General features: G+C 41.1%; 7 protein-coding genes across 10 annotated transcripts; 4 read left to right on the forward strand and 3 right to left on the reverse strand.

The window, feature by feature from the left end:
* The first annotated feature begins 83 nt into the window (after positions 1–83).
* Positions 84–1,568, forward strand: LOC135791191 (valacyclovir hydrolase). The gene is made up of 4 exons (XM_065301501.1): positions 84–416; positions 481–892; positions 953–1,208; positions 1,265–1,568. The coding sequence occupies exons 1-4, from the start codon at positions 348–350 to the stop codon at positions 1,353–1,355; spliced, it is 828 nt and encodes a 275-aa protein (XP_065157573.1). The 5' UTR covers positions 84–347; the 3' UTR covers positions 1,356–1,568.
* CCT1 (chaperonin containing TCP1 subunit 1) lies at positions 1,371–3,669 on the reverse strand. The gene is made up of 4 exons (XM_065301499.1): positions 3,490–3,669; positions 2,881–3,304; positions 2,299–2,816; positions 1,371–2,225 (listed from the first exon to the last, which is right to left on the reverse strand). Exons 1-4 carry the CDS (start codon positions 3,560–3,562, stop codon positions 1,570–1,572), a joined length of 1,671 nt encoding a protein of 556 aa, XP_065157571.1. The 5' UTR covers positions 3,563–3,669; the 3' UTR covers positions 1,371–1,569.
* A 332-nt stretch (positions 3,670–4,001) lies between these two features.
* LOC135791190 (stAR-related lipid transfer protein 7, mitochondrial) lies at positions 4,002–6,562 on the forward strand. The gene is made up of 2 exons (XM_065301500.1): positions 4,002–5,208; positions 5,296–6,562. The coding sequence occupies exons 1-2, from the start codon at positions 4,342–4,344 to the stop codon at positions 6,022–6,024; spliced, it is 1,596 nt and encodes a 531-aa protein (XP_065157572.1). The 5' UTR covers positions 4,002–4,341; the 3' UTR covers positions 6,025–6,562.
* Positions 6,563–7,537: 975 nt separating this feature from the next.
* On the reverse strand, positions 7,538–13,085 carry Isha (Insulator su(Hw) mRNA adaptor). 2 transcript variants are annotated; one of them, XM_065301495.1, is made up of 6 exons: positions 12,865–13,085; positions 12,456–12,746; positions 12,204–12,369; positions 11,645–11,736; positions 8,354–10,898; positions 7,538–8,288 (listed from the first exon to the last, which is right to left on the reverse strand). In XM_065301495.1, the coding sequence occupies exons 1-6, from the start codon at positions 12,892–12,894 to the stop codon at positions 7,747–7,749; spliced, it is 3,666 nt and encodes a 1,221-aa protein (XP_065157567.1). In that variant the 5' UTR covers positions 12,895–13,085; the 3' UTR covers positions 7,538–7,746. The 2 variants fall into 2 exon arrangements, with proteins under 2 accessions (XP_065157567.1, XP_065157568.1); XM_065301496.1 differs by lacking the exons at positions 11,645–11,736; positions 12,456–12,746; positions 12,865–13,085 and having other exon boundaries at positions 12,204–12,365.
* A 3,941-nt stretch (positions 13,086–17,026) lies between these two features.
* LOC135791314 (trypsin-like) lies at positions 17,027–19,259 on the forward strand. The gene is made up of 5 exons (XM_065301687.1): positions 17,027–17,451; positions 17,712–17,788; positions 17,848–18,102; positions 18,166–18,273; positions 18,329–19,259. The coding sequence occupies exons 1-5, from the start codon at positions 17,391–17,393 to the stop codon at positions 18,968–18,970; spliced, it is 1,143 nt and encodes a 380-aa protein (XP_065157759.1). The 5' UTR covers positions 17,027–17,390; the 3' UTR covers positions 18,971–19,259.
* A 72-nt stretch (positions 19,260–19,331) lies between these two features.
* Positions 19,332–20,801, forward strand: Lipt2 (Lipoyl(octanoyl) transferase 2). Its single transcript, XM_065301689.1, has 3 exons — positions 19,332–19,638; positions 19,702–19,919; positions 19,978–20,801. Exons 1-3 carry the CDS (start codon positions 19,419–19,421, stop codon positions 20,275–20,277), a joined length of 738 nt encoding a protein of 245 aa, XP_065157761.1. The 5' UTR covers positions 19,332–19,418; the 3' UTR covers positions 20,278–20,801.
* Positions 20,287–22,428, reverse strand: LOC135791317 (CREB/ATF bZIP transcription factor-like). Of its 3 annotated transcripts, XR_010548002.1 has the most exons (4): positions 21,719–22,428; positions 21,386–21,655; positions 21,164–21,253; positions 20,287–21,018 (listed from the first exon to the last, which is right to left on the reverse strand). XR_010548002.1 is itself a non-coding variant. In XM_065301690.1 (2 exons), the coding sequence occupies exons 1-2, from the start codon at positions 22,218–22,220 to the stop codon at positions 21,450–21,452; spliced, it is 708 nt and encodes a 235-aa protein (XP_065157762.1). In that variant the 5' UTR covers positions 22,221–22,428; the 3' UTR covers positions 20,287–21,449. The 3 variants fall into 3 exon arrangements, 1 of the variants encoding a protein (XP_065157762.1); XR_010548001.1 differs by having other exon boundaries at positions 21,164–21,655; XM_065301690.1 differs by having other exon boundaries at positions 20,287–21,655.
* Positions 22,429–22,437: the final 9 nt, after the last annotated feature.

Below are 22,437 nucleotides of genomic sequence, written 5' to 3' on the forward strand. Positions count from 1 at the left end.
ATGGTAAATAAACATTTGAACATCGATCAAACAATATTTGGACGCAATATGTACATACATAGGCAACCAAGTATTCAAGATACTTTGTGTATAACCTACTCCAGAATATATTAGTTTTTATGGAAATGCACAGATAAACTTTTATCAATTTACAATAGGATATAAAAATTATAAACATACGAATGCAACAGAATGTGTTCTTAGTTGAATATTTCAATTATCCTTTACCTTGAATTTGACACTGTTTGGACTTTGTCCTTCAAAATTCATCTTTAAACCAATCAACAGCATTCCTGCTGTGATACGTGAATTAAATTCTTTCATTTAACAGATAAGAAGGCATAAAAATGTTAAAAGTCATACCAAAACAAAGTTTTGTGCATATTAGCCGGCATTTAGTTCGAAGTTATTCGATGGTAAGAACTTCATTAATTCATACTTAACTTAAGTCAATTTAATTACACATGGGCGCTTCTCCAGGAGCAAAAGTTGGTTGTAAATGGTCAAACTATAAATTACGTACGCCAGGGTAATGGTGACCATCCAGTTCTGTGTTTTCCCGGTGCGTTAGGGACCATCTGGAGCGATTTTAAACCACAAATTGAAAAATTAGACAAAAATAAATTTACTGTTATTGCCTGGGATCCACCGGGTTATGGGCATAGTAGACCTAATGATCGTCAATTTAAAATAGATTTCTATGAGAAAGATGCCGAAATGGCACATGAATTTATGAAAGTTTTAAATGTCGGCAAATATTCGGTGTTGGGATGGAGCGATGGCGGTATTGCAGGGATGATAATGGCTGCCAAATACAAAGAATCAATTAGAAAGTTAGTTATTTGGGGTGCCAATTCTTATGTCCTACCAGAAGAGCTCAAAAGTTACGAGAGTAAGTATAAAATTTTGTTTGCAACCCAATGTTTAAATAATTTGCGTAATATTTACTTAGAAATCCGCGATATAAGCAAATGGAGTGATAAAATGAAGAAACCTTTGATTGAGCTATACACCGAACCAGGTTTACAAAAAATGTGGGGTGATTGGTGTGACGCACTCCAAGCAATTTATAAACAAAACAATGGAGACATTTGTAAAGAACTAATCAAAGAAATAAACTGTCCTACATTCATACTGCATGGAAATAAAGATCCAATGGTTGCTGAGGAACATCCTGCATATTTAGAGAAGCACATCAAAGGCTCCAAGTAATTTCTTGATAAAATGCATTAATTATATTAAATTAATTGTTTTTATGTTTTAGATTGCATCGTTTTCCGGATGGTAAGCACAACATTCACCTGCGTTACGCTGATGAATTCAACGACCTTGTAACTAAGTTCCTTGTGAACTAAAACTGAATATTTCCCTTGAGTGTGTTAAGAAATATATTTTTTATATATAAAAAGACGCTCAAATGTAAATGCCGCTTAAATATTAATGTTAACGTACGCGTGAAGTGAAATTTTACTCGCTAATTACATTCTTGCGATGAATGAAGCTCAAAAAAATGATGGGTGTTGGTTGTGTAATTATTTGTTAATACAAATGATGAGTTAAAAGTTAAATTTAAAGCTGGCCAGCGTTCATTGCCTCCTGGTATCCTCCTTTGCCCTGGCTAGGCTCGGGATCCAGTTTGATCATGTCGTCAATACGCAGGATGGTAATCGCAGCTTCAGTTGCGAATTTCAGCGATTTGACCTTGCTCATTGTCGGTTCCAATACTCCAGCCTTTTTGTTGTCTTTGACAGTTCCCTCGATGAGATCCAGCCCGACGTGTTTAAGATGAGCGTGATCGACCTTTGTCTGCGAAGAGTTTTGATACGCGCGTAGTTTGGCAACAAGATCAGTGGCGTCCTGCGCCGCATTGACAGCCAGTGTCTTGGGGATGATGAGAAGACTATGCGCAAACTCAGCGATTGCGAGTTGTTCGCGAGAGCTTAGTGTAGTTGCGAAGTTTTCGAGGTAGATGGAAAGTGCGGCTTCTACAGAGCCACCGCCGGCAACGACTGATTTGGATTCCAACACACGTTTCACAACGCATAAAGCGTCATGAACGGAACGCTCCATTTCATCACAATAGAAATCATTGGGGCCACGAAGGATAATCGAAGCAGCTGTGCGGGCTTTCGGTCCCTTGATTAAAACCAGTTCGTCGTCGGAGATACGTTCTTGGACGACTTCGGCGGCTTCACCAACCATGCTGGTCTCAAATGTTTCCTCGCCTGTACAATTACAATTAATAACAAAATTAATTTATGTTAATAATAACATTAAAATAAATGTTTAAATATTTACCATCCATGTTAGTCAAAGACGTAACGAAGGCCGCGCCAGTTGCTTTGGCAATACGTTTCAGATCAGTTTTCGTCACACGGCGAACACCCATCGCGCCAGCTTCAACGAAATACTTCAAACAAAGATCATCAATGCCACCGGAACATAAAACAACATTTACACCAGTTGCCAAAATCTTCTGAATACGCTCTTTTGTGATGTCAAGTTCTCTGGAACGGATGGCTTCCAGTTTATCGGGATCTTCAATTAAAACCTGTACGCCCATCTTCATCTTAGCCTTCTGCAGAGAGAAGTCCAAGCACGCAATTTTCGCATTAGCGATTTTCTTAGGCATGGCCTGGCTGGCAACGGTGCAGTTGAGAGCGTATCCTTGTACAAGGATACTCTCGCGAGCACTCTTACCGTGCGCTTTTAAAACATTCACGGCCTTGATGGGGTACATCGCGTTACCCTTAGCATCGGTGATTTTAATTGCTAACGCAGCATCAACTACGATTTGCGAAAATAAATCAGCATCACTGAAATAAAATAATATTTACTATTACTTATAGAGATTGTAATCAAAAGTCGTAAAAAACTTACGCTCCAATGATTTTTGAACTCATTGAAGTCTTAGCAACATTCACAACTGAATCTTTTCCTAGTTCATCAACTGGAATAGTCAGATGCTCCTGAATGTATCTGCAAGCCTCCTTGCATGCCAAGCGATATCCACTGATGATTGAAGTTGGGTGAATTTTCTGCTTCACTAGTTCATCAGCATTCTTCAATAATTCAGCCGCAATGATGACCACAGAGGTGGTACCATCACCAACTTCCTCATCTTGAAGTTGAGCAAGCTCACATAATACACGAGCAGCCGGATGTTCTACCTCGAGCAGTTTCAAGATGGTTGCGCCGTCGTTAGTGACCGTAACATCGCCAATATCATCAACTAACATTTTGTCAAGCCCAACTGGACCCAAAGAGGATTTTACGATATTGGCAATTGAAGAAGCGGCCATGACTAGAAAGAATATTTATTATATGAAATAGTAGTTGTAAGTTGTTAATTGTCTTCAGGTGACGAATTATCATTGAAAATTGAGAAAATGTTCACACCTGAAGCACATGATTCATGGGCGGTAGGTTATGTTCTAGAAGGAAATTTGTACGGCGAAGAAACAGTGAAGGAATTTAAGTAGAACTTACCATTTTGTGTGCGAACCGGTGCTCCTGATATGCGGGAGCCCGCGACGGATAAGGGAGATCCAATTAGCGACATTTTGCAAAGAAAATTATAATTATTCGTGCAATTTATTCGATGATGTTCCGGCAAACACGATGCACGACTCTTACTTGATTTCAATGGTGGGAACAGACGTTAAGAGTAGGCAACCATATTACATTGTTGCACTGCACTCAACGTAGCGCTATCTAAATCACATTTTTGAACTAATTAAAAGCAAGCAGGAAATCTCTTGGATATTTATTATACTAAGAATATAAAACAATTGTTTTTTTTGCTGTAGATTTTGTATAAGACGTTTAAAGTACTAAATCTTAATTTTATTACAATTCTTTTTTGTATTTTTGAAACAAGCGCTATTTTTATATGCAAGAGTGTCTTCCTGCGCCGATAAGAATACTGATAGGATAAGGTAGCAATAACAGATATTTTTTTATAAGGTCATGACCGTCATGGCCTTAAAACAAGAATGTAACACGCGAAATTTTCCATTGGTTTGGCTGGAATTATTTTTATCACAAAGCGTTTGCGCAGTCATTGTATTGCACGACGGGTTGCCAACAAAGAAAATTCCTGCAGCACATTGCGGCGTTTTCCCGACGTTACCAATCCTACGTTTTCCGCCTAAAAACATGTCCGTATACATGGTTATCATGTCGTTGTCTTATCGCATCATTAATTAATCAAACTTTCATAAAATGTCAAAATTTCAGTGATCGTCCATCCACAATAATCGCATTCCTCTCATAATTCATCATTTCATTCGCGCTCGTGCAAGTTGGATCGCGTCCATCAAGTTCGTGTGCGACCCAGCGATGCAACTCCACTGCTACGCTCGCCGCATTCAGCAATCAATCAAGTTGATCAGTGTGCGCACCCCGCCTAACCTCAACGCAGTCTTCCTGCAATTCGTGCAGCCCGAGATGCTCCTGCAGCGGTTTTTCGGTCGCCGGCGCGCTGCACTTAAGGATACAGCGCTCAGTTATCGCCGGTTCCTCTCTAACAGTGAAGCCATACAAGCCATTCAGCAGCGCCTTCGTGATATCCCACGTAACTTTAAAAATGACTCCAGCAATCTCCTGCGGGTTTGGATGCATCAGTGCGAATGCGTTGTTGCCCAGCGCGTCCGCCGCGGTCAGCAAATGTTTGCACTCTATACGCGAATCTGGGAGGAGCAGGCTTTGCGTACCTTTGCTCAGAACATCCGCAAGCACCTGCAGCGCCGTGGTAGGGAGCTGATGCTAAGTGCTGGAATTGCATACAACTGGGATAGGAATCGCATCAGCGAAGACGAGATGCGCACTCATATGGAAGAGATTGAGTATATTCAGCTATTGAAAAGAAAAACCATTGAATGCACTACTTGTGATAAAGTAGACAAGAATATTATTTCCTTCTGTGAGTGTGACACCAGAAAAGACCTCAAAACCTATGATGGCTGGACTGTTTTTATTGAGCAACAGGATTTGATTGTTTGGAGACGTCCGCATAAATCAGGCAGTTATGAGTACAAAGTTTATGGCAACTACAAGGATGTCACAGCTGAGGATTTTCTCAGTGTGCAAATGGATACTAATTACCGAAAGAAGTGGGATCCAACTGCTGTGGCATTAGAAGTGGTTGAGCAGGATAAACTGCATGACAGCAATAGTGATATTGTCTACTGGGAAATGCAATGGCCTGTAAGTTACGCCATCTATTGTACAGTGTTATGTTATATTAGGTTAAATGTGGCGTAATTTTAATTTCATGATATTGAATTGTTTTAGAGATTGTTTGCCAACCGAGATTACGTCTTCAAGCGGCGATATTTAGTCGACAAGGCAAAGAAACGAGTCATGTTGCTGAGTAAAGGCACTGAACATCCTAAACATCCCAATACATCCAATAAATATCGCGTTGTCGACTACTGGTCTGCCATGGTGGTAAAACCCTACACAGAAATCGACAAACCTGGTATTGAGTTCTCTTTGACCTACTTCGACAACCCAGGCGTGAACATCCCTGCGTCTGTAACTGCATGGGTGGCGTATCGTGCCATGCCCGATTTTCTTACTAGATTACGCGCAGCTACCATAAAATACAAGCAGTATTGCGAATCGAACAAGTGCCGCGGCATCTACTCCTACCACGACGATAAAAGCGGTATTAAAAAGACAAGTAATGAAGACGAACCATCAGAAGGGCTCGACGACACGCATTGGGAAAACCACTGGGACGACAGCTTCTACAGATTGCTGAACAACGAACTGGACGAGCAGGGCGCTGAAGTGGAGCAGCTCAGTAATCAGATCCATAAGCACAACGGCAATGAAACTGTGCGGAGTAAATCTGGCACAAAATCGGATTCTACTCAACCCGAACCAGCACGACCTGTAATAGTCGATGGGCCGCACAGTTCAGCGCCGGGCGCGGAAGTCATCCTCACGCCATCACCCATCGTCCAGAATGAGCAAAGCTATTGGAAATACTTGCAACCAACTTATTATATAAGTTGAAAGCCATAACGCGTTAGTAATTATAGTTCATTCAGATTTAAGACTGCATTAACATACAACAGAATAAAAAAAACAACCGCTACATTCGGCATAACACGAATGTTAGATGCGCATCATAGTCATGTTTTAAGAATGTTAATTTTGTTGTGTTTTTTATGATATTAATCGTAGTCATTATCATTATTTGATGAGTAAGTATCATGTTGAATTGAGTATTGACATTGATTGTGTAAAAAGTAGCACATGTTGTGTTTAATTGTTAGAATATTAATATGAGATAGACAGTCATTTACTGCTTCAAAGAATTGTAAAAGTAAAGAATTGAATTTTATGGTATAAAATTAAAATGAGAAAATGTAGAAAATGCATGATACGTATAGAAAGTTAATAGAATTATATTTACAGCAATTGAACAAACAGGTTTACTCTATTATTGTTCATTGTTATTCAAGTCACTGTTAATCTTGTAGATATGCAGCGTAAAAGTGGCATCAATGAATTGTATCGATTGCAACTTTTATAAAAATGTTAAAAATAAGTTGTCTGCAATATTTATTTTAGTTTCCCGCCTTAAACTCCGAAATATTCTTTTATTTTCCTCCCTTCAAAGAATTTAAAGTTTTGAAAGAAACTATGGGTAATCTACTAGTTTGATTATCGCATACTTATGTATTTTGAACACGAATTTAATTATATACATTACTTGCGTTAAATTGAGGCGCAAATAGCTCGATCAGAATAATCAATAAACTGCGCACTTATTAAAATCAATACCTTCATTCAAAACACTCGCCTCAGCATTAAAATAAAACTTTGTACAATTAAATGAATGGTAATTTTTATTTTAAAAATGAAATCGTCAAATAATCCAATTATTTTCAAACAATTAATTAAATTAGGGATATTTCCTACACGTATTCGCGCCTGTTGCATTGTTTAAACATGTAAACAATTATACATTCATCAATACGTTAAAGAAATGGTTACTTTCGTAAATAATAAACAAAATATACTAAAAAGCAATGTTGCAAGCATTAAACAATCGTTTCTCGGGGGTTGCGTTTAACGCTAGCAACAGATCGCATAGCTTACAAGTCCAAATGATTTACAAAATTACAAATGATGACATATTCCATCAAGTTTCAACGTTTTACAATTGAGTGCGGGCATCAAACGACGTAAGAAAATGTAGTTTTCAAGTTAGGTGCAATGTATTGCTTTGAAACTTTCTAGTGTCGTCTTGAAGCGCATACAAGTTTTTATATTTTAGGCATTTTATAGGGAAAAGTAACAGTACCTTGCACCAGTCGTTCAGTTTGAACGCTGGCGCTTGTTCCTCCGAGGTGACTAGTTCCTCCAAATGAACACAAATGAACCTACCTTTGTGATTAATTTGTATTTGTATCTTATTGCAATATTTTCATGTTTAACAGTCAGTTGCACATCTTCACTGTCACCCACCGTTTTCGAACGACGCAATCGCGTGTGTGGTATTTGCATTGAAATTGATGTGTTGGATAAAAATTAAATTTATTATTGAATGCAAAGATTCACCTGTGTTCATTAAACTAATCACAGCCCAAATTTAGGATCGACTTATCCCCAATCCCTAGCTTTGAAATGAAAGAACGTGACTATTTCTCGTCCCCAAACAACTAACTATCTATCAACTCGTTGACAAAACCGTAGAAAACGAAGATTTTTAGGTGTTCTGAAAGTTGCTTACGTTTCATCTTGTTGTGTAGTGGCCTGTTCCTGGGTGAGGTCGTCTTGATTTGATTGATTCTCTTGTGATGCAGGCGCGCGCTGCTGTTCGGCGGGTTCGTCATGAAGGGGCGTCGTGTTGCCAGTCACTTTTGGTTCTTCTTTCATCGTTGTGTGATCGTCGGGTTCATGTTGATGCATCACTTCTGGCTGATGTTCAACATCATCACTTCGGCTGGCAGGTGTGGACTCGACCATATCGTCTACATTGGATGCAGGTGGTTCGGTTGGTTGCGGGTCTCTTACAGGTGAGCCGTTGCTCCATCTGTTAGTGCGCCTGCCGCTACCACCACTTCCACCACCAGGCGCATTGGGAATTGAGGGTTCATCACGCCCACCCTCGCGTACAGGTTCATCATCTATGTCGTCATGGCGGCCAAATCTGCGGCGGTCACCGCGATCATGACGAGGTCGGTGTGGACTACCATCGTCAAAGTTGGGCGGACCACGGTAAAAATCAGGTGGGCCATCAAACGGTGGCCTATCCATCCACATCGGACCTAAAATAACGGCGTGATATTATTCATGAAAATTTAATTTAATTTTAATAAATTGGGGCACGTACCTCCTCGTGGTCCTCGTCCACCTCTAAACATATGAGGTCTCATTAATGGCGGTCCACCCCTAGGCCCAAACATGTCCATTCCAGCTACAGGACTTCGAAATCTTGGAGGGCCTCGCATTCCAAAATCTCTTGGAGGGAAGAAGTCACCTCGCCTTCGGTCATCAAATCTATCTCCCCGCATTGGTGGATATCGATCATCGTACTCCCTTAACGCTTCATACTCTAAAGCTGGACCTTCAAAATCAATAGGTGGACCATACTCCAGGGGAGGTCCTTCAAAGGAATTATCGTAGTCTGGATATCTTGGAGGTGATAACCCGTCGGGTCCCACTGGATAATCATCTGGACGTCGCCTAAACCTCTCCAAATCCATTGGACCTTCCCCATTATAACCGGGGAACATAGCCCTATCTAATAACGATGGAGGTGGCGGTTCTGGTTCATCTCGGAAACTGCTATCACCCGCCATTTGTCGCAGGCGGTCATTCAAAGCCTTCTCACGGTCCCGGCGCTCATCTCTAGATTCCGGCCGGCTGTCCCTACCCCAGCGCTGTCCACGATCTCTTCCATTATCTCTGTCTCTATCCCTGCGATCACCGTGATCACGTTCTCTGCTATCCCTACGATTTCGTCCTCTTGGCATATCATCATCACGGCCATCCCTTCCAAGACCAGGATGATCTCGTCTACCCATCAAATTACCATCACCATTGTAACTATTGATGTTCCCTGGCATACCACCCATCATATGAAGTGATGCCTCCATATGTTTATCGGGTTTCTCTGCATCCTCCATTTCAACATCCATGTTGTCATCGTGATGTGATGTTTGCAGTGACATTGGTGGTGGATGCGGTGGGATCAAACTGAAAGGCATCATAGCCTCAGGGAGATTGCGAGGTGGGCCGCCTACATCCTGAGCATTCTTATTGTCCATGTTACCGCCTTGAGCAAGTTGTGGCGCGAGAGGAGGAGCTAACAACCCCGGAGGAAACTGACCTCCCATACCAAGAAGTGAATTAGTCAGAAGAGCACCTGGTAGATTCGGTGGTGGCACACCCATTGGTACATTTGGCATCATACCAGGCGGCATACCTAGTAATCGATTATTCAGTTGGAAAGGTGACACCATTGGTAATTGCATTGGTGGTGGTGGTAGCAATCCAGCATTGGGAACCGGAGGTGGTTGGCTTGTATCCACCGAACCGGATGACGCTTCTGGCATTGTAATGAAAGGCGCTGGGATAACCTTATTATCAACTCCACCCTCTTTATTCAAGGAATTCGAAGACATCGCGGCGATCTTAGCCTTCATCCAATCAGGAGCGCTGTCCTCGTCAATCATACCACCATCTTCAAGCAGTTCAAGATCCATATCCTGACGCAACTTGGCAAACGGTATATATGACACTCCAAGATCACCCTCCCAATAATCCTTCAGATCTTTACCTTTTACTCCTTTACCAGGCGCCCACGCCAAAGTAATAGCCTTACCCTGAAGTTTGTGATTCTTCAACTTCGTTAAGCATCGTGCAGCATCCTGACGTCGATCCATAACAATAAACGCACATCCTCTCGGAATAATCAAATCAATACTGATGATCTCCCCAAATTCACCGAAAGTATCAGACAAGTCTTCTTGATGAACTAACTTTGACAAATGCCCCACCCAGAGTGTAGTACTGCATACTGACAAGTTATCTTTTTTAATTGGTGGTAAACCTCTCTTCCTGCGCTCGCGTTCCTTCTCCCTTTCCTTTTCTTTCTCCTTTTCACGTTCCCTGTCGCGTTCACGTGATCTGGACCGATGTTTTCTATTCCTTGAACGTGATCGCGATCTGGACCGTCTCCTCCGGTTTCTATCACGATCTCTATCCCTATCGCGGGATCTATCTCTCGAACGACTCCTCCTACGACGTCCATATCTTTCCCGAGACGGACTTCTTGAGTCTCCGTGGTCAATATCAATCACTTCCATATCGTCATTTGTCCCGACAAACTCCACTTCGCTCTCGTGTGCATTGTCTTCTTTAGTCTGGATTGTGGGTTTGTATCCAGGTGGTGGCTGTGACATATCAGTGGGCAAGAAAAAGTTGTTAAACAACGACGGTGAGTTGGTGTTGGGTTTAAATTCGCATTCAGCTGCAAATGGAAGATTCGGCAGCGTTTGTGCCAAATGTTTATCGAACTCCTCCTCTTGTTGTTTCATCTCTTGTAGTTTACGGAGTTTCTCCATATCGAACTCTCCGTGCGCATTATTTTGATTGGACATTGAAGCTTGCAGTGTTTGTAACTGGCGGAGTACCTCAGGGTTAGACAATAAACTACCGACCGTGTCGATAGTCTGACTGTTTTGAATCTTCGGCGAGGAGTTTGTGGGATCGTCCTCTTCGTCACTGCCATAGTCAAAATCGAGGAGTTTTCGATCAAAGTGTACTTGAGCACCAGCTTCAGGTTTAGTGCTACCATCACCCTGCCGATGCAATAAACGTTGCAAGTGTTGCAACTGGGCAATTGTGTTTTGATCCAGAGAGCTCTGAAAATACTGTAAAGAGCGGTACTTTAGTATATGAAATGTTTACATATGTAATGATTAAGTAAACATGATAATATAAGTAATTCTGTCTATATAAGTTGTTCATTCAAGGATTCGTCGTAATGCATTTGTTGTCGTTGAATCAGCGTGCTCAGAGTAACATTCATTCATTTTTGATGCAATTAATGCCACACTTAGTTATAAACCTCAAAGATTTTAGTATTATTAAATTTTTAGTGATCTAAACTCAATCTAAACTTGAACTATGCATTTTTTGTCCATGAGTTCCTTCTAAAATCTCTGAATATATACTAATTTAGTTAAATAAATTTAAGACATAATCAATAAATATAAGAATTTCAATAATTGAAGATATTTGAAGTCTGATGTGATGAAGAAAACTTATAAACAAAAAATCCTGCTTGAGTGATTGAAATTTTGCCTAAATTAACAACAAATTGTCTATATAGCATCTAACTACAATTATTTCAGTAAAAATCCTCTAAAATGCTAAAATCTCAACGATTAAATAAAAAAAAAAAGAAGAAATAAACCTAACAGTTTACAATCAAACTTATTAAAACATGAATGTCTTAATGTATGCACATATTGTGTCATAAACTTTGTGGCAAGATACTTGGAACGTCTTGCAAAGTCGCTCTGAAACACGCTGGATGACAACTGACAACTCGGGACGAATGCGTGGCGCAGCAATCGGTCGTATTTGTAACAGAGTATCGCATCACGATATGTACCGGATTATTAGCGATCGTTCCTAGCTGGGCCAACGTGGCCGGATCGGTAGACGACGGCGTCTTGGTCGGTGTCTTCTGTAGCGCAGGCGAACCTAGTTATGAACAACTTATTTAGACAGATGCCTACATTCGCGCAGTATGCCATTTATGAATAATTCTAACCTAATTTCACAACTATTCATTTCAAATAAAATTCAAATTTTAAATTTTCAAATTTGACACGGACTTTTTCACAAATTCATATTGTACTTTAAAGAAATTAATACAAATCAATATTGTTATGATTGTGAAAAAGACAGTTTCAAACAAACTAAGTCATTTTACACCTTAGAAGCACCCTTACCTTTCGAAGATTCGCAAGTAGAGGTCACAGATTCGATGTAACGCTCATTTTCGCATAAAATGCGCAAAAATGAACAGAATAAAGTGTAAAATAACATGTAAAATAACAAAATTTCAGATATTTTGAATCGAATTTAGTAAATTTATGGCGTTCTAAAACTCTGATCTTTGGCATACTGCACATATTATAACAAGTAGAACTTTAAACCCAACATACCTTTGAGCATCCCTGTAGGGCCACCAGCATTCCCATTATTCTGCATGTTGTTCACCTCCTTGTGCATTGGATGATTGGGATCAGCCAAGTCAAACAGGGGCTGAATTACATCTGGTGCAAATACTTGATTCTTCTGCCATAAGTTTAACACCCTTATCACTTTACTCTAAAAATTATATCAAATGCATTAATATCTTGTGCTAATAACAATTTTATGATGGTGTACAGTGCTTAGGAATTACTGTTGCTTACCTTATCTTCTGGTGGACATTTATAAAGATTAACAAAGGTCTGCTGCATATTTTTGGCGAATCTGGGCGCAAACACATCTTTGTCGGTGCCGAACTGATGCCGCGATTGACGCACAATGCTGTCGATTACGTACAGCCCGGGTACCTTGTACTCCGGCTTGCACTTGAGGATGAACTTCTCAACACTCTGCACAACATGTTTGTAGAATTTGATGGCTTTGATGGCGCCGCGCGTCAGCGCTGTCATCTTCGCCTTGGATATCGGCGGTTTCACATCGTAGAGCGAAGAAAGCTACAAAACGCGCGTTAGTAAATCGAAGGTAAGGTAATACAAAAGATGCATTGTATTGAAGATGTTTTGGGAGGCCCCCGGGTTTGGTCTATGGGAGACGCTGTGGATTTGGACTTACCTCCGCGTTAAACGACTTCACAGCGTCCATCGTGTCGGCGCGTGGTGAACAGCGTCTATCGAAAGTTGAAACCCCCAACTGAGGCAAGGTGATGCTTGGTTTTGCACGATAAAACACTATTCGCAAACGGGAATCGACACTCTGCACCACGCCATTTTAGTTGCGTTCTTTGGCGACTTTGGCTTTATTTTATTGGTTTGCGGCGGCGGCGTATCGCATTTGCGGTGTTGAATGATGTGACGTAATGCTTGGGCGATCGCAGCGCCAGTCGAAACAAATTTAGCATCACCGACAAAAAACATGTTTCAAATTTAATCAAAGAATATTACATTATAACGAGAAATATAGTATAATACTACATTATAATTAAATATATTACTAAAAACACCAAATTGGTATAATTAAATATTAGTATTTGTATTGATTTAATTTCATATAAAAAACGCGTATGTTTGGTTGCGGAATCAAAAGAAAATTTCAAATTGATGAAATTTCAGTAACAAAAAATCTAATACATAAGTACTTAATTTAAGTGTTTTTTCTATTTGTTAATGATAAAAATTTCCGCTCATTTACTGTGTAATCATTTATTAACATTTCCTGACACAAATTTTACTCCTAGCCATAAATTTACGAACATGGTGTAATGTTATAACACCGTGCACTTGAAAACTCAGCAAAACAGAAAACTATGTGATACAAACAAAGAGAAAATGCCCGATAAGCCGGGTTCGCCGTTGTATCCTTGCATTGTTGCCATTTGACAATGAATTTTTCTACAAATACCCGCTAGCAGTGCCAAAATCTCAGTCTTTCTTTTAAAAACTTGTTGTAAAATACCGTCAAACAAACGGAAAAGTCTCAATTAATCGTTTCCGTTTCGAATTCTATAAATACTAGAAAATTCACAATATTATTAAAGTCAAGTGCTGATGGCTATAAGATAATCTCAATTTAGAAGCGCATATAATCGAAAGTATTGTGAAAATATGTGAATTACCTGTTAGCGAAATGCGTAACGTAGGCAACCAACAACACAACATACATTACATTATTTTTCCCCGCGCAACACCGGCGCACTGCGTGCGCCGGTGCAGTAATAAGTACAAGCAGAGCGCAGCAGACGCAGATTAAGAGACGCCTTATTCAATAAACGCTATTCAACATTCTTTTACAATTACAAGTGCTCATTGTTTCATGCTTATCTTTTATCACCTGCCCTCACAAGTGCCACACCTAACATCTCAGAAGTGGGATGAACAGGTAAGACGTGAGACTTGAGCATTATTGAGAGCATCCTGCGCGAGGCAGCCTAGTTTTTTTTCCGCGCCAACGGAAATCTTGGAGGTTAGAACACGTGCCGAAGGGGGCACAACGGAACGCACGAGTAACGGCCAACGTCCCGGCCAACGACGATTCGCGCGAGTATCCCCGAGAAGCCGAAAGACGTTCTACATCCACGATGGGCGATGATGGAAACGAAGCTGGTGCGTCGCAACAACCGATGCCACCACAACCTGGCACGGACGCCGCCACCCTGGCCGGCGTGATGCAAATGTTCAATACGTTAATGCAGTCGATGGCAATGGCGCAGCGCCCATCGCCACCGGCCACCACCTACCATAGTGCACCGGGTGCACAGTCCGGACTTACGACGTTCGACGCGAAGAAGAGTGCCTCAGAGTGGTTGGCATCGCTACGCCGCCAATGCCAACTACATCAGTGGAACGACGCGTACGCGCTAGAGGTTGTGCGAACGCATCTCGCTGGAGGACCCGCCGTATGGTTCCAGGATCTGCAGGGCGTGCACACGTTAGTCGATTTTGAAGCCGCCTTCACCAACACCTTCATCCAACAAGACAGTTTTGCTACTCGTTGGAAGCGGATGGAAAGTTATGTACAATCCAAAGACCTTGATATTACTGATTACTTTTACAACAAACTTCATTTATGTGCAGGGTTGGAATTGAGCCTGGAGGAGAAGAAGGAACAACTGCTTATTGGGCTGTATGATAAGCAGCTGTGCACAGCCATGATGGCACAACGTCACGCCGACACCAACAGTCTGTACCATGACTTGCTGAGTTATTTGCGTGTGCACAAGGCTCGTGAGGAGCGCTTGTTTCCTTCTCCCAGGAGTCAATCAACCCATGCACCACGTGTGATGGATTCCTATGGTGCGCCCATGAAGAAACCATCAGAAGTAGGGCGGTCCGCAACCCCAGCACCGCCACAGCCGACTACAAGTCGAGTCATGAAATGCTTCAACTGCAACAAGGAGGGACACCTCGCCAGAGATTGCCCTATCCCACCAAAACCACGCGGACTATCCAAGCCCGAAACCCGTCCAGCGGAGACAGCCGCAAAGAGTAATGGACAAGTAAAGATCATTACTTCGCAAGACAATGATGGTGTGCTCAAATACTTGAAGCCAATCACATGCAACGGAATGGCGTTCCAGAGCTTGATTGATCCAGGAAGTTCGGAGTGCACCCTGAAGGCGTCGCAAGCCATCGCCGCAGGCTTTACCATTCAGCGCAAGGAGACCTTGCTGAAGGCATTTGGTCCCGCAAACCATGTTGTCAAATCTCCCGGATTTGTCACGGCGGATGTTGCCATCGATGGTGTGGTTCTCTCAGAAATAGTCTTTAGCATCGTTCCGGACGACGTTCAGAGCGTGGACGCCATCATCGGTCGACCATTCACCGAGAACCCGTCTATCGTCTACATGCGCATTGATGACGACCTGATATTTACGTACCGTAGTGATGATCCGTTCTCTGCTTTGGAAGTCGAGGCGAAGAAGCGCGCGTCAAATCGAGTGACGACGGAAGCGAACATTCCACCACGTTCCGTAAACCTGGTAGAGGTTGTCTCAGGTACGGAAACGCATGCTTTTCCACTGATCAATTGGGCGGTTGAGCCCACTCATGTATCTCAGAACACGAGTCTGTTTCGGGGCGAGGTACTGAATTTGGAGCAAGCTGAGCCCCGCCAGCAACCCATTCCACTCGAGGTCATCAACGTGGACGACAATTTGGATACGGACACAGTGAACGAGCTGCATGGCCTCCTCAACGAGTTCCGCGATACCATTGCGATCGATTCCTCCGAGTTAGGATGCACAACGGTCCTACAAATGGACATCACCGAGGTGCCGGGCAGTCAACCCGTGCGCCAGAAGCCTTACAGATGTAGTGCCGATGAGCGCGAGGCGCTCAACACCATCATCAACGAATACAGAGATGCAGGTCTAGTCACCGACACGACCTCACCATACGCCAGCCCTGTACTGCTGGTGAAGAAGAAGACTGGGGAGTACCGAATGGTTGTCGACTATCGACGGTTGAACAACCAGACCGAACCATTGCCATTTCCGCTGCCCGACATGGATGAACATCTGACACAGATTCGCGATGCAAGGTACTTCACGACACTTGATTTGGCTCATGGTTACCTCCAGGTACCATTGTCGGAAGAAGCACGCAGAAAGACAGCTTTTATTACTCCAGACCAAACGGGTGAGTTTACCAGAATGGTATTTGGCTTGACCAATGCCCCCTCGTACTTCTCAAAACTAATGCAAAAGGTTTTGGGACCTCTCCGTAACGACACGGTGATGTACTACCTCGACGACATCCTCATACCTGCGCGTGATTGGAAGGACATGCGAGTCAGGTTAACCAAGACCCTGATGGCGTTGAGAGGTGCCGGATTTACGCTGAGGATCGAAAAATGCTACTTCATGCAGGAGCGTGTGGGTATTTGGGGTTCATTCTGAGTGCCGATGGCATAGAGCCTGGCCCCGCAAAACTACGAGCGATCTCGGGTATCCTGCGCCTACAGATATCCACCAGCTACGGCGTTTCCTGGGAATGGCTAGTTTCTTTCGCCGTTTTATAGCCAATTTTGGTTCCAGGGCCGCCATTTTGAACAAATTACGACGTTGCAGGAGAAGAAGTTCCGGCAAGTGGAAGCGCCACTGCCGAGGTGAAAAACGTAAGGAAGAGCTCACGAGTCACAAAGGTTCCAGCCCGCTTCGCAGCATACACACTCGAGGACGAGTGAGAGTCAGGACGGTCGAGTGTTAGCGAAATGCGTAACGTAGGCAACCAACAACACAACATACATTACATTATTTTCCCGCGCAACACCGGCACTGCGTGCGCCCGGTGCAGTAGCTAAGTACAAGCAGAGCGCAGCAGACGCAGATTAAGAGACGCCTTATTCAATAAACGCTATTCAACATTCTTTTACAATTACAAGTGCTCATTGTTTCATGCTTATCTTTTATCACCTGCCCTCACAAGTGCCACACCTAACATACCCATTGATGCGTAAACCACGTGCGAAACGTGGTGCGTAATACGATATTACTCCAATAAATTCAAATGCTATCGACGCTGATAATCGCGGAATCTATTTTGATAAGGAATGCTAATCTTATGCGATATGTGAATTAAGAAAATAAAACAATACGTCGCGATCACGAGAACGCAGTCGTGAGAGTCTGAGGCAAAAGTGCGATGAACACGATGATGCAAAGTGCGATTTTCCACGGGGTGATCTTGGCCATCGTCGCTTTAGGTATGCAAACCATTACAAAATAATTATTTACTTGTAAAATGCAAAATAGTATAATTGCAACATCTGCATAACACAACAATTAAGGCACGTCGTGATGAGTTGTTTGTGAGCGCGTGTGCTTTTGTTTGCTTGTTAGCGATAAAATAGCGGTTTGTGATGTTTTGTCTTGACGATGACGTTGCGTTCGTTTGTGTTAATATGCTTTCTGATAACGAGAAAAGAGGATACAATAAAAATATCTGGAATATTTTTCTGGGCAGGTGTAGAAAAATGCGGCGCTACTGATAATAGAATTGTGGGTGGACGGCCTGCTGAAGAGGGTGAATTTCCTTACCAGGTAATATAAACTCCTAAAAATATAGAAAAAGATGTTAAATTTATCGGTTTGGACTTTAGGTTTCACTTAGAAAAACCTACAATGATAAACACTTCTGTGGTGGTTCACTGATCACAGAAAACCATGTATTAACAGCAGCCCACTGTATGTTTTACCGATGGGGTGGTGTATTACCACCAATTGTGGTTTCTGTAGTAGCAGGTCAATTAAATCTCACAATTAAAGAGGATACTATCTTCAGGAACATCTCACAGATTGTAGTACATCCGGAATTTAATAAAACATCGATGGAAAACGATGTGGCTATTCTCAAGGTATATTTCATAAACTAAATTGAGATAAACTGAAATTTAAAAAAAAATTAATAACATTTTTAGTTGTCTTCGAGTTTTCCAATAACGCATCTCATATCAACTATTCCATTAGCAGCAAATGATAGCCACCATCTTGAATGTGTCGTCAGTGGATGGGGTGTCCAACAATTTGTAAGTTTATTCCACAAAAATTTTTGTACAAAATTTATCCTATGAAATTCTTTAGGAATCCACTGAAGTTAGTGAAACTCTTCTCACTACTCTAGTGAATCGCATAACTAATGAACGTTGTGATGAAATGTACGGTAATGGTACAATCATGCCAAGCATGTTGTGTGCTCATGATGAAGCTGGGGAACATGATGCCTGCCAAGGTGATTCCGGTGGTCCTTTAGTAACTTCCGGTTACCTGATTGGTGTGATTTCAACTGGAGAAGGTTGCGCAAGCAAAGAATATCCGGGAATCTATGCAAGTGTTCCATATCTTTACGATTGGATCACCGAAACAGTGCGTTTGACCAGTTATCCGGAAACCACATCGGAATCTACTCCCGACTTCACAGATGAAGATATTACGGAACCTTCTAAGCAACCCGAAATTCCGTCAACGAAAACTCCTGAGGTTTCTAGTCAGTCACCTTCTACATCTCATCATGCAGCAAATTCTACAACTAAGCACTCGCACAAACATCAGATTACGACGGGAAAGAATCTTGATGATAATTCTACTGTCCCTGTCCATAATGAAACCAAGCATATTGGGGACCACAGTAGGAAGCCAGAGGAAATAGATACTACTGGTGCTGGAGTGAAGATAAGCGCTACTACTATGACAATATTATTAGTTCTAATTCAACTGTATCTGTGATAATTTAAGAAATGTTCATTATATTAATTATCTAGTAAAAAATAGTGGCAATGTAGAATATTGGGCCAGAGGGTGACCCACTGAACTCAAGTGACTCAAGTGTTCCCACATGCAGAATATCAATAATCCTGATAAGGAAAAATTACAATTGATTACACTCGAGATATGGTTAAGCAAACTTATAGATAATTTTTTGTTGAAGAATTGAAAAGAAATTAAATATTTTGTAAACAGCATTTTAGTATCATCAAAATAATCCTAAACTGATAATAAATAAATCTGACTCCTGCTCATTCATTTTTTTTTTCATATTTCTCTACTCTAAAATATGAGATAGTGACAGAAGTACGAGTTGATACGACATTATACTTCGTGCAACCTCGGACTAATTATTGATGACACTCACCGCAACACAATGTTTATATAATAATTGTTGATAATAGTAACGATGCTCAACAAGCATGTGCTGAAAATTTGGAATGCAGGTAGAACGTCATACGCCAAAGGCCTTCAACTGCAGGCGGTATTGGCTGGCCGACACCATAAACAACAAGATCCTGCCGAGGACCATGATACCCTACTCATTGTTGAACACACTCCTGTTTATACCATAGGAATCAGGACAAGAGACTACAGTGATGCTGATATTAAGTTATTGAAAGCCACTGGTAAGATTCTACCAATGTATATAACCTAAATTATAGTTTGTTCTACTTCTAAATATCTTCTAGGTGCTGAATTTCATAAAACAAACAGAGGAGGTTTAATCACTTTTCATGGTCCTGGCCAGCTTGTAGCATATCCTATCATTAATCTCAAACATTACAGATGTAGCATCAAATGGTATGTCCATGCCTTGGAGAATTGTATTATTAATCTTTGTAAGAAGTATTATGGTCTTCCTGCTGCTATGTCACCATACACTGGTATCTGGATTAATGACAAGAAGGTATTGTTAAGTTTTGTTTGTATCTTACCATTTTTTAAAAACAAAATTATCACTGTAGGTTTGTGCTATTGGTATTCACGGCAGTCGTTTTATAACCACTCACGGACTAGCGCTCAACTGTAATGTCGACCTCACGTGGTTCGACAACATCGTACCTTGTGGTATTAAAGATAAAGGTGTCACTAGCATAAGTCAAGAAACTAAAAAAGACGTTGGAATAGAGGCTGTCACTCCACAATTCGTACAAACATTCTGTGATACATTCAACTGCGCGCACATCGATTACCCTCGTGAGGAACAGGAGAGTATTCTGAGAAACTTGGACGGCGATAGGAACGAATCTGTGCAAATTAGATAACAAAGTGTGTAGTAGTAAACAAATTCTTTTTTTATATAAATAATTTAATATGTGCAACTTTCCTTACTTATCCTATTCCATATTTTAATATCACTAGTCACTAAATAGTTAATCAAGAACCGAATCTTAGATTATTTAGAGTTGAAGTAACATAAAGTTTTTGATTGGAGAGCAAATACTTTTAAGAATTATATTTACACGCACGATTTTATATGAATGAATGATCATTGGTTTTTTTTTTACATGATTTTGAGCTTCCAATCAACTTTATTTTACCGTTTGTCACTGTTTTGTTATGCTCAGTTACCAACTCCACCTTGGGGTGCACACAGGGCAAATTCTTCTTCTGAAACTTAAAGAAGGCAACTTGTTTAATAGTTTTTGATGGGGAAACGTATTCACAAGTTCTGAAAAAAAGTTTTGAATAATTTAGACCATAAAACTGTCTAAATCATTGAATAATTATGTCTTAATGAGCTAGATTTTAAATAAAAATAGTTTTTTAAGTATATATAATAAAAATTTAGAACAAAAAATGTCAATTCTAGCCCATTAAGTTGCATATTTCATTTAAAACTACTTCTTAACAATTGATCAAGTATAAAACATGATTTCTTCATCATATTGAATAATTGTTTAAGAAGTAATTATACATGATATAAATTGTCATGTTGTGTGGAACGATACATTTGTGTATACTCCACCTGTCCTTAACCCGCGTCATCGCCTCACAGTATTGGACTGAAAACAAATCGCTTGCCGTATTATTAAAGTCGCCAAAGGGAGAGAAATGCCGCGTATTTGTTCAATCAAACAAATAAAATATCAACACACAATCGCGATGTTTGATTGAACAAATACATCTCATAGCAAATGAAATTCCCACCTTCATCAAAATCAGTTGAGATGACAGCATCACCATCAACACCCCCAGTGCGGTCCCTGTTAGGCATCTGACTAAACTCAGCATAACATCCTGGAAATTAAAAAAATCCTAATAACAACATCCTCACAAACAACCTATCACTAATCAAAGTAAGGAAAGTGCAGCACAGCTAACTTAATGAATATAAATGCAAACTAACAATGAACCCAATCTGATACAGACATTTTAGTGTTAAATTAGCTCCAGGTGCAGACAAGGCATGTGCATCTTGTCCCTCCAAATGCATTCAGATGCAATCCTCCTCACTCCATACTCTGCTGGCATTCTCATGACATTGTGCACAGTATTCCAGGGAAACCTTGTGATTGGAGATGTGCAGACAGACACCCAAGCTCTCATCAGTTTCAGATGAGGCTAGAGTGTAGTTGTGATCATCTAACGATGGCGAAATCGGCGGTACATCAAGTAAGTCGTCGAATTGAATATCTAAAGCTGGTAAATCAAAGTCAAAGTGATCAAAAATTGGATCCTGAATGGAGTCTGGTGGAGACAAACCTCCATTGGTAAGTTGTGCATCACTCCATGGATGTAAATCTGTAATGATGACATCAGCAGCTGAAGGTTGTGTAATCTTCTCTGGTTGTTGCTCATTGTTGCCCCTTATTGTGAAATTCTTATTCAATGATGTCCCAACTGCCATTCCAGTGTTGTAATGTAAAGTTTTCAGCAGCTTGGAAATATCAGAGTTGTTGGCGAGCACACCACGCATATACTTAATTTCGCGTTCGTGTTTCTGGATAACATCTGCTTGTCGCTTCAGGACATTCATGTACTTTTTATTTTTCTGACGCTCTTTGGTTAACTCACGTTCAAGATTTTCCATGTATAGTTTTTTCTTGAGGCGGTTTTCGCGTGCCATTAATGCGTTTTTAGAGAAAGATTTAGGCTCACGTTGTTTTCGCTTCATGGTGTTGAATTTGTTGTATTCATCGTGATCGTTGTCGCTCTCGGTGCCAGACGACGAGGTATCGGAATAGCGGACACGTTTCGTTGCCATTTTTTGTTGATTTGTAGACGAAATATTCACTTAGGTGTAGTTTTCAAGGTATAAACTATGTTGTTCAGGAGTTGTAGAGGGTCGGAACTTTCGTTTTGCTATTATTTTGTGATTTTACTGCGATTATTACACTTTTTCAATAATACGACGCAAAACACCAGCAAACGTTGCAAAGCGTTTGATAAAATGGCGGACTTTGGGGGGAAGCAAAAAATGA

This window comes from Atheta coriaria, unplaced genomic scaffold (assembly GCF_025399875.1).
Source record: "Atheta coriaria isolate IRGN ID8LTWV9N9 unplaced genomic scaffold, Caltech_Dcor_3.1 hic_scaffold_4_pilon, whole genome shotgun sequence".
Lineage (NCBI taxonomy): Eukaryota > Metazoa > Arthropoda > Insecta > Coleoptera > Staphylinidae > Dalotia > Dalotia coriaria.

What these genes read in the sequence shown, in the direction of transcription:
- LOC135791191 (XM_065301501.1), top strand. Translation starts at nt 348, where the DNA reads ATGTTAAAAGTCATACCAAAACAAAGTTTTGTGCATATTAGCCGGCAT. An exon ending in AGAGCTCAAAAGTTACGAGA is followed by an intron (nt 893 to 952) that starts GTAAGTATAAAA and finishes ATATTTACTTAG; the next exon opens with AAATCCGCGATATAAGCAAA. An exon ending in AAGCACATCAAAGGCTCCAA is followed by an intron (nt 1,209 to 1,264) that starts GTAATTTCTTGA and finishes TTTATGTTTTAG; the next exon opens with ATTGCATCGTTTTCCGGATG.
- CCT1 (XM_065301499.1), bottom strand. Translation starts at nt 3,562, where the DNA reads ATGTCGCTAATTGGATCTCCCTTATCCGTCGCGGGCTCCCGCATATCA. An exon ending in ACCGGTTCGCACACAAAATG is followed by an intron (nt 3,305 to 3,489) that starts GTAAGTTCTACT and finishes TATTCTTTCTAG; the next exon opens with TCATGGCCGCTTCTTCAATT. An exon ending in GTCTTTGACTAACATGGATG is followed by an intron (nt 2,226 to 2,298) that starts GTAAATATTTAA and finishes GTAATTGTACAG; the next exon opens with GCGAGGAAACATTTGAGACC.
- LOC135791190 (XM_065301500.1), top strand. Translation starts at nt 4,342, where the DNA reads ATGCAACTCCACTGCTACGCTCGCCGCATTCAGCAATCAATCAAGTTG. An exon ending in ACTGGGAAATGCAATGGCCT is followed by an intron (nt 5,209 to 5,295) that starts GTAAGTTACGCC and finishes GAATTGTTTTAG; the next exon opens with AGATTGTTTGCCAACCGAGA.
- Isha (XM_065301495.1), bottom strand. Translation starts at nt 12,894, where the DNA reads ATGGACGCTGTGAAGTCGTTTAACGCGGAG. An exon ending in AATGTCCACCAGAAGATAAG is followed by an intron (nt 12,370 to 12,455) that starts GTAAGCAACAGT and finishes TATAATTTTTAG; the next exon opens with AGTAAAGTGATAAGGGTGTT. An exon ending in TGGACGAGGACCACGAGGAG is followed by an intron (nt 8,289 to 8,353) that starts GTACGTGCCCCA and finishes CCGTTATTTTAG; the next exon opens with GTCCGATGTGGATGGATAGG.
- LOC135791314 (XM_065301687.1), top strand. Translation starts at nt 17,391, where the DNA reads ATGAACACGATGATGCAAAGTGCGATTTTCCACGGGGTGATCTTGGCC. An exon ending in AGGGTGAATTTCCTTACCAG is followed by an intron (nt 17,789 to 17,847) that starts GTAATATAAACT and finishes TTTGGACTTTAG; the next exon opens with GTTTCACTTAGAAAAACCTA. An exon ending in GATGGGGTGTCCAACAATTT is followed by an intron (nt 18,274 to 18,328) that starts GTAAGTTTATTC and finishes GAAATTCTTTAG; the next exon opens with GAATCCACTGAAGTTAGTGA.
- Lipt2 (XM_065301689.1), top strand. Translation starts at nt 19,419, where the DNA reads ATGCTCAACAAGCATGTGCTGAAAATTTGGAATGCAGGTAGAACGTCA. An exon ending in TAAGTTATTGAAAGCCACTG is followed by an intron (nt 19,639 to 19,701) that starts GTAAGATTCTAC and finishes AATATCTTCTAG; the next exon opens with GTGCTGAATTTCATAAAACA. An exon ending in TCTGGATTAATGACAAGAAG is followed by an intron (nt 19,920 to 19,977) that starts GTATTGTTAAGT and finishes TTATCACTGTAG; the next exon opens with GTTTGTGCTATTGGTATTCA.
- LOC135791317 (XM_065301690.1), bottom strand. Translation starts at nt 22,220, where the DNA reads ATGGCAACGAAACGTGTCCGCTATTCCGATACCTCGTCGTCTGGCACC. An exon ending in TGCACAACTTACCAATGGAG is followed by an intron (nt 21,656 to 21,718) that starts GTTTGTCTCCAC and finishes TTGATTTACCAG; the next exon opens with CTTTAGATATTCAATTCGAC.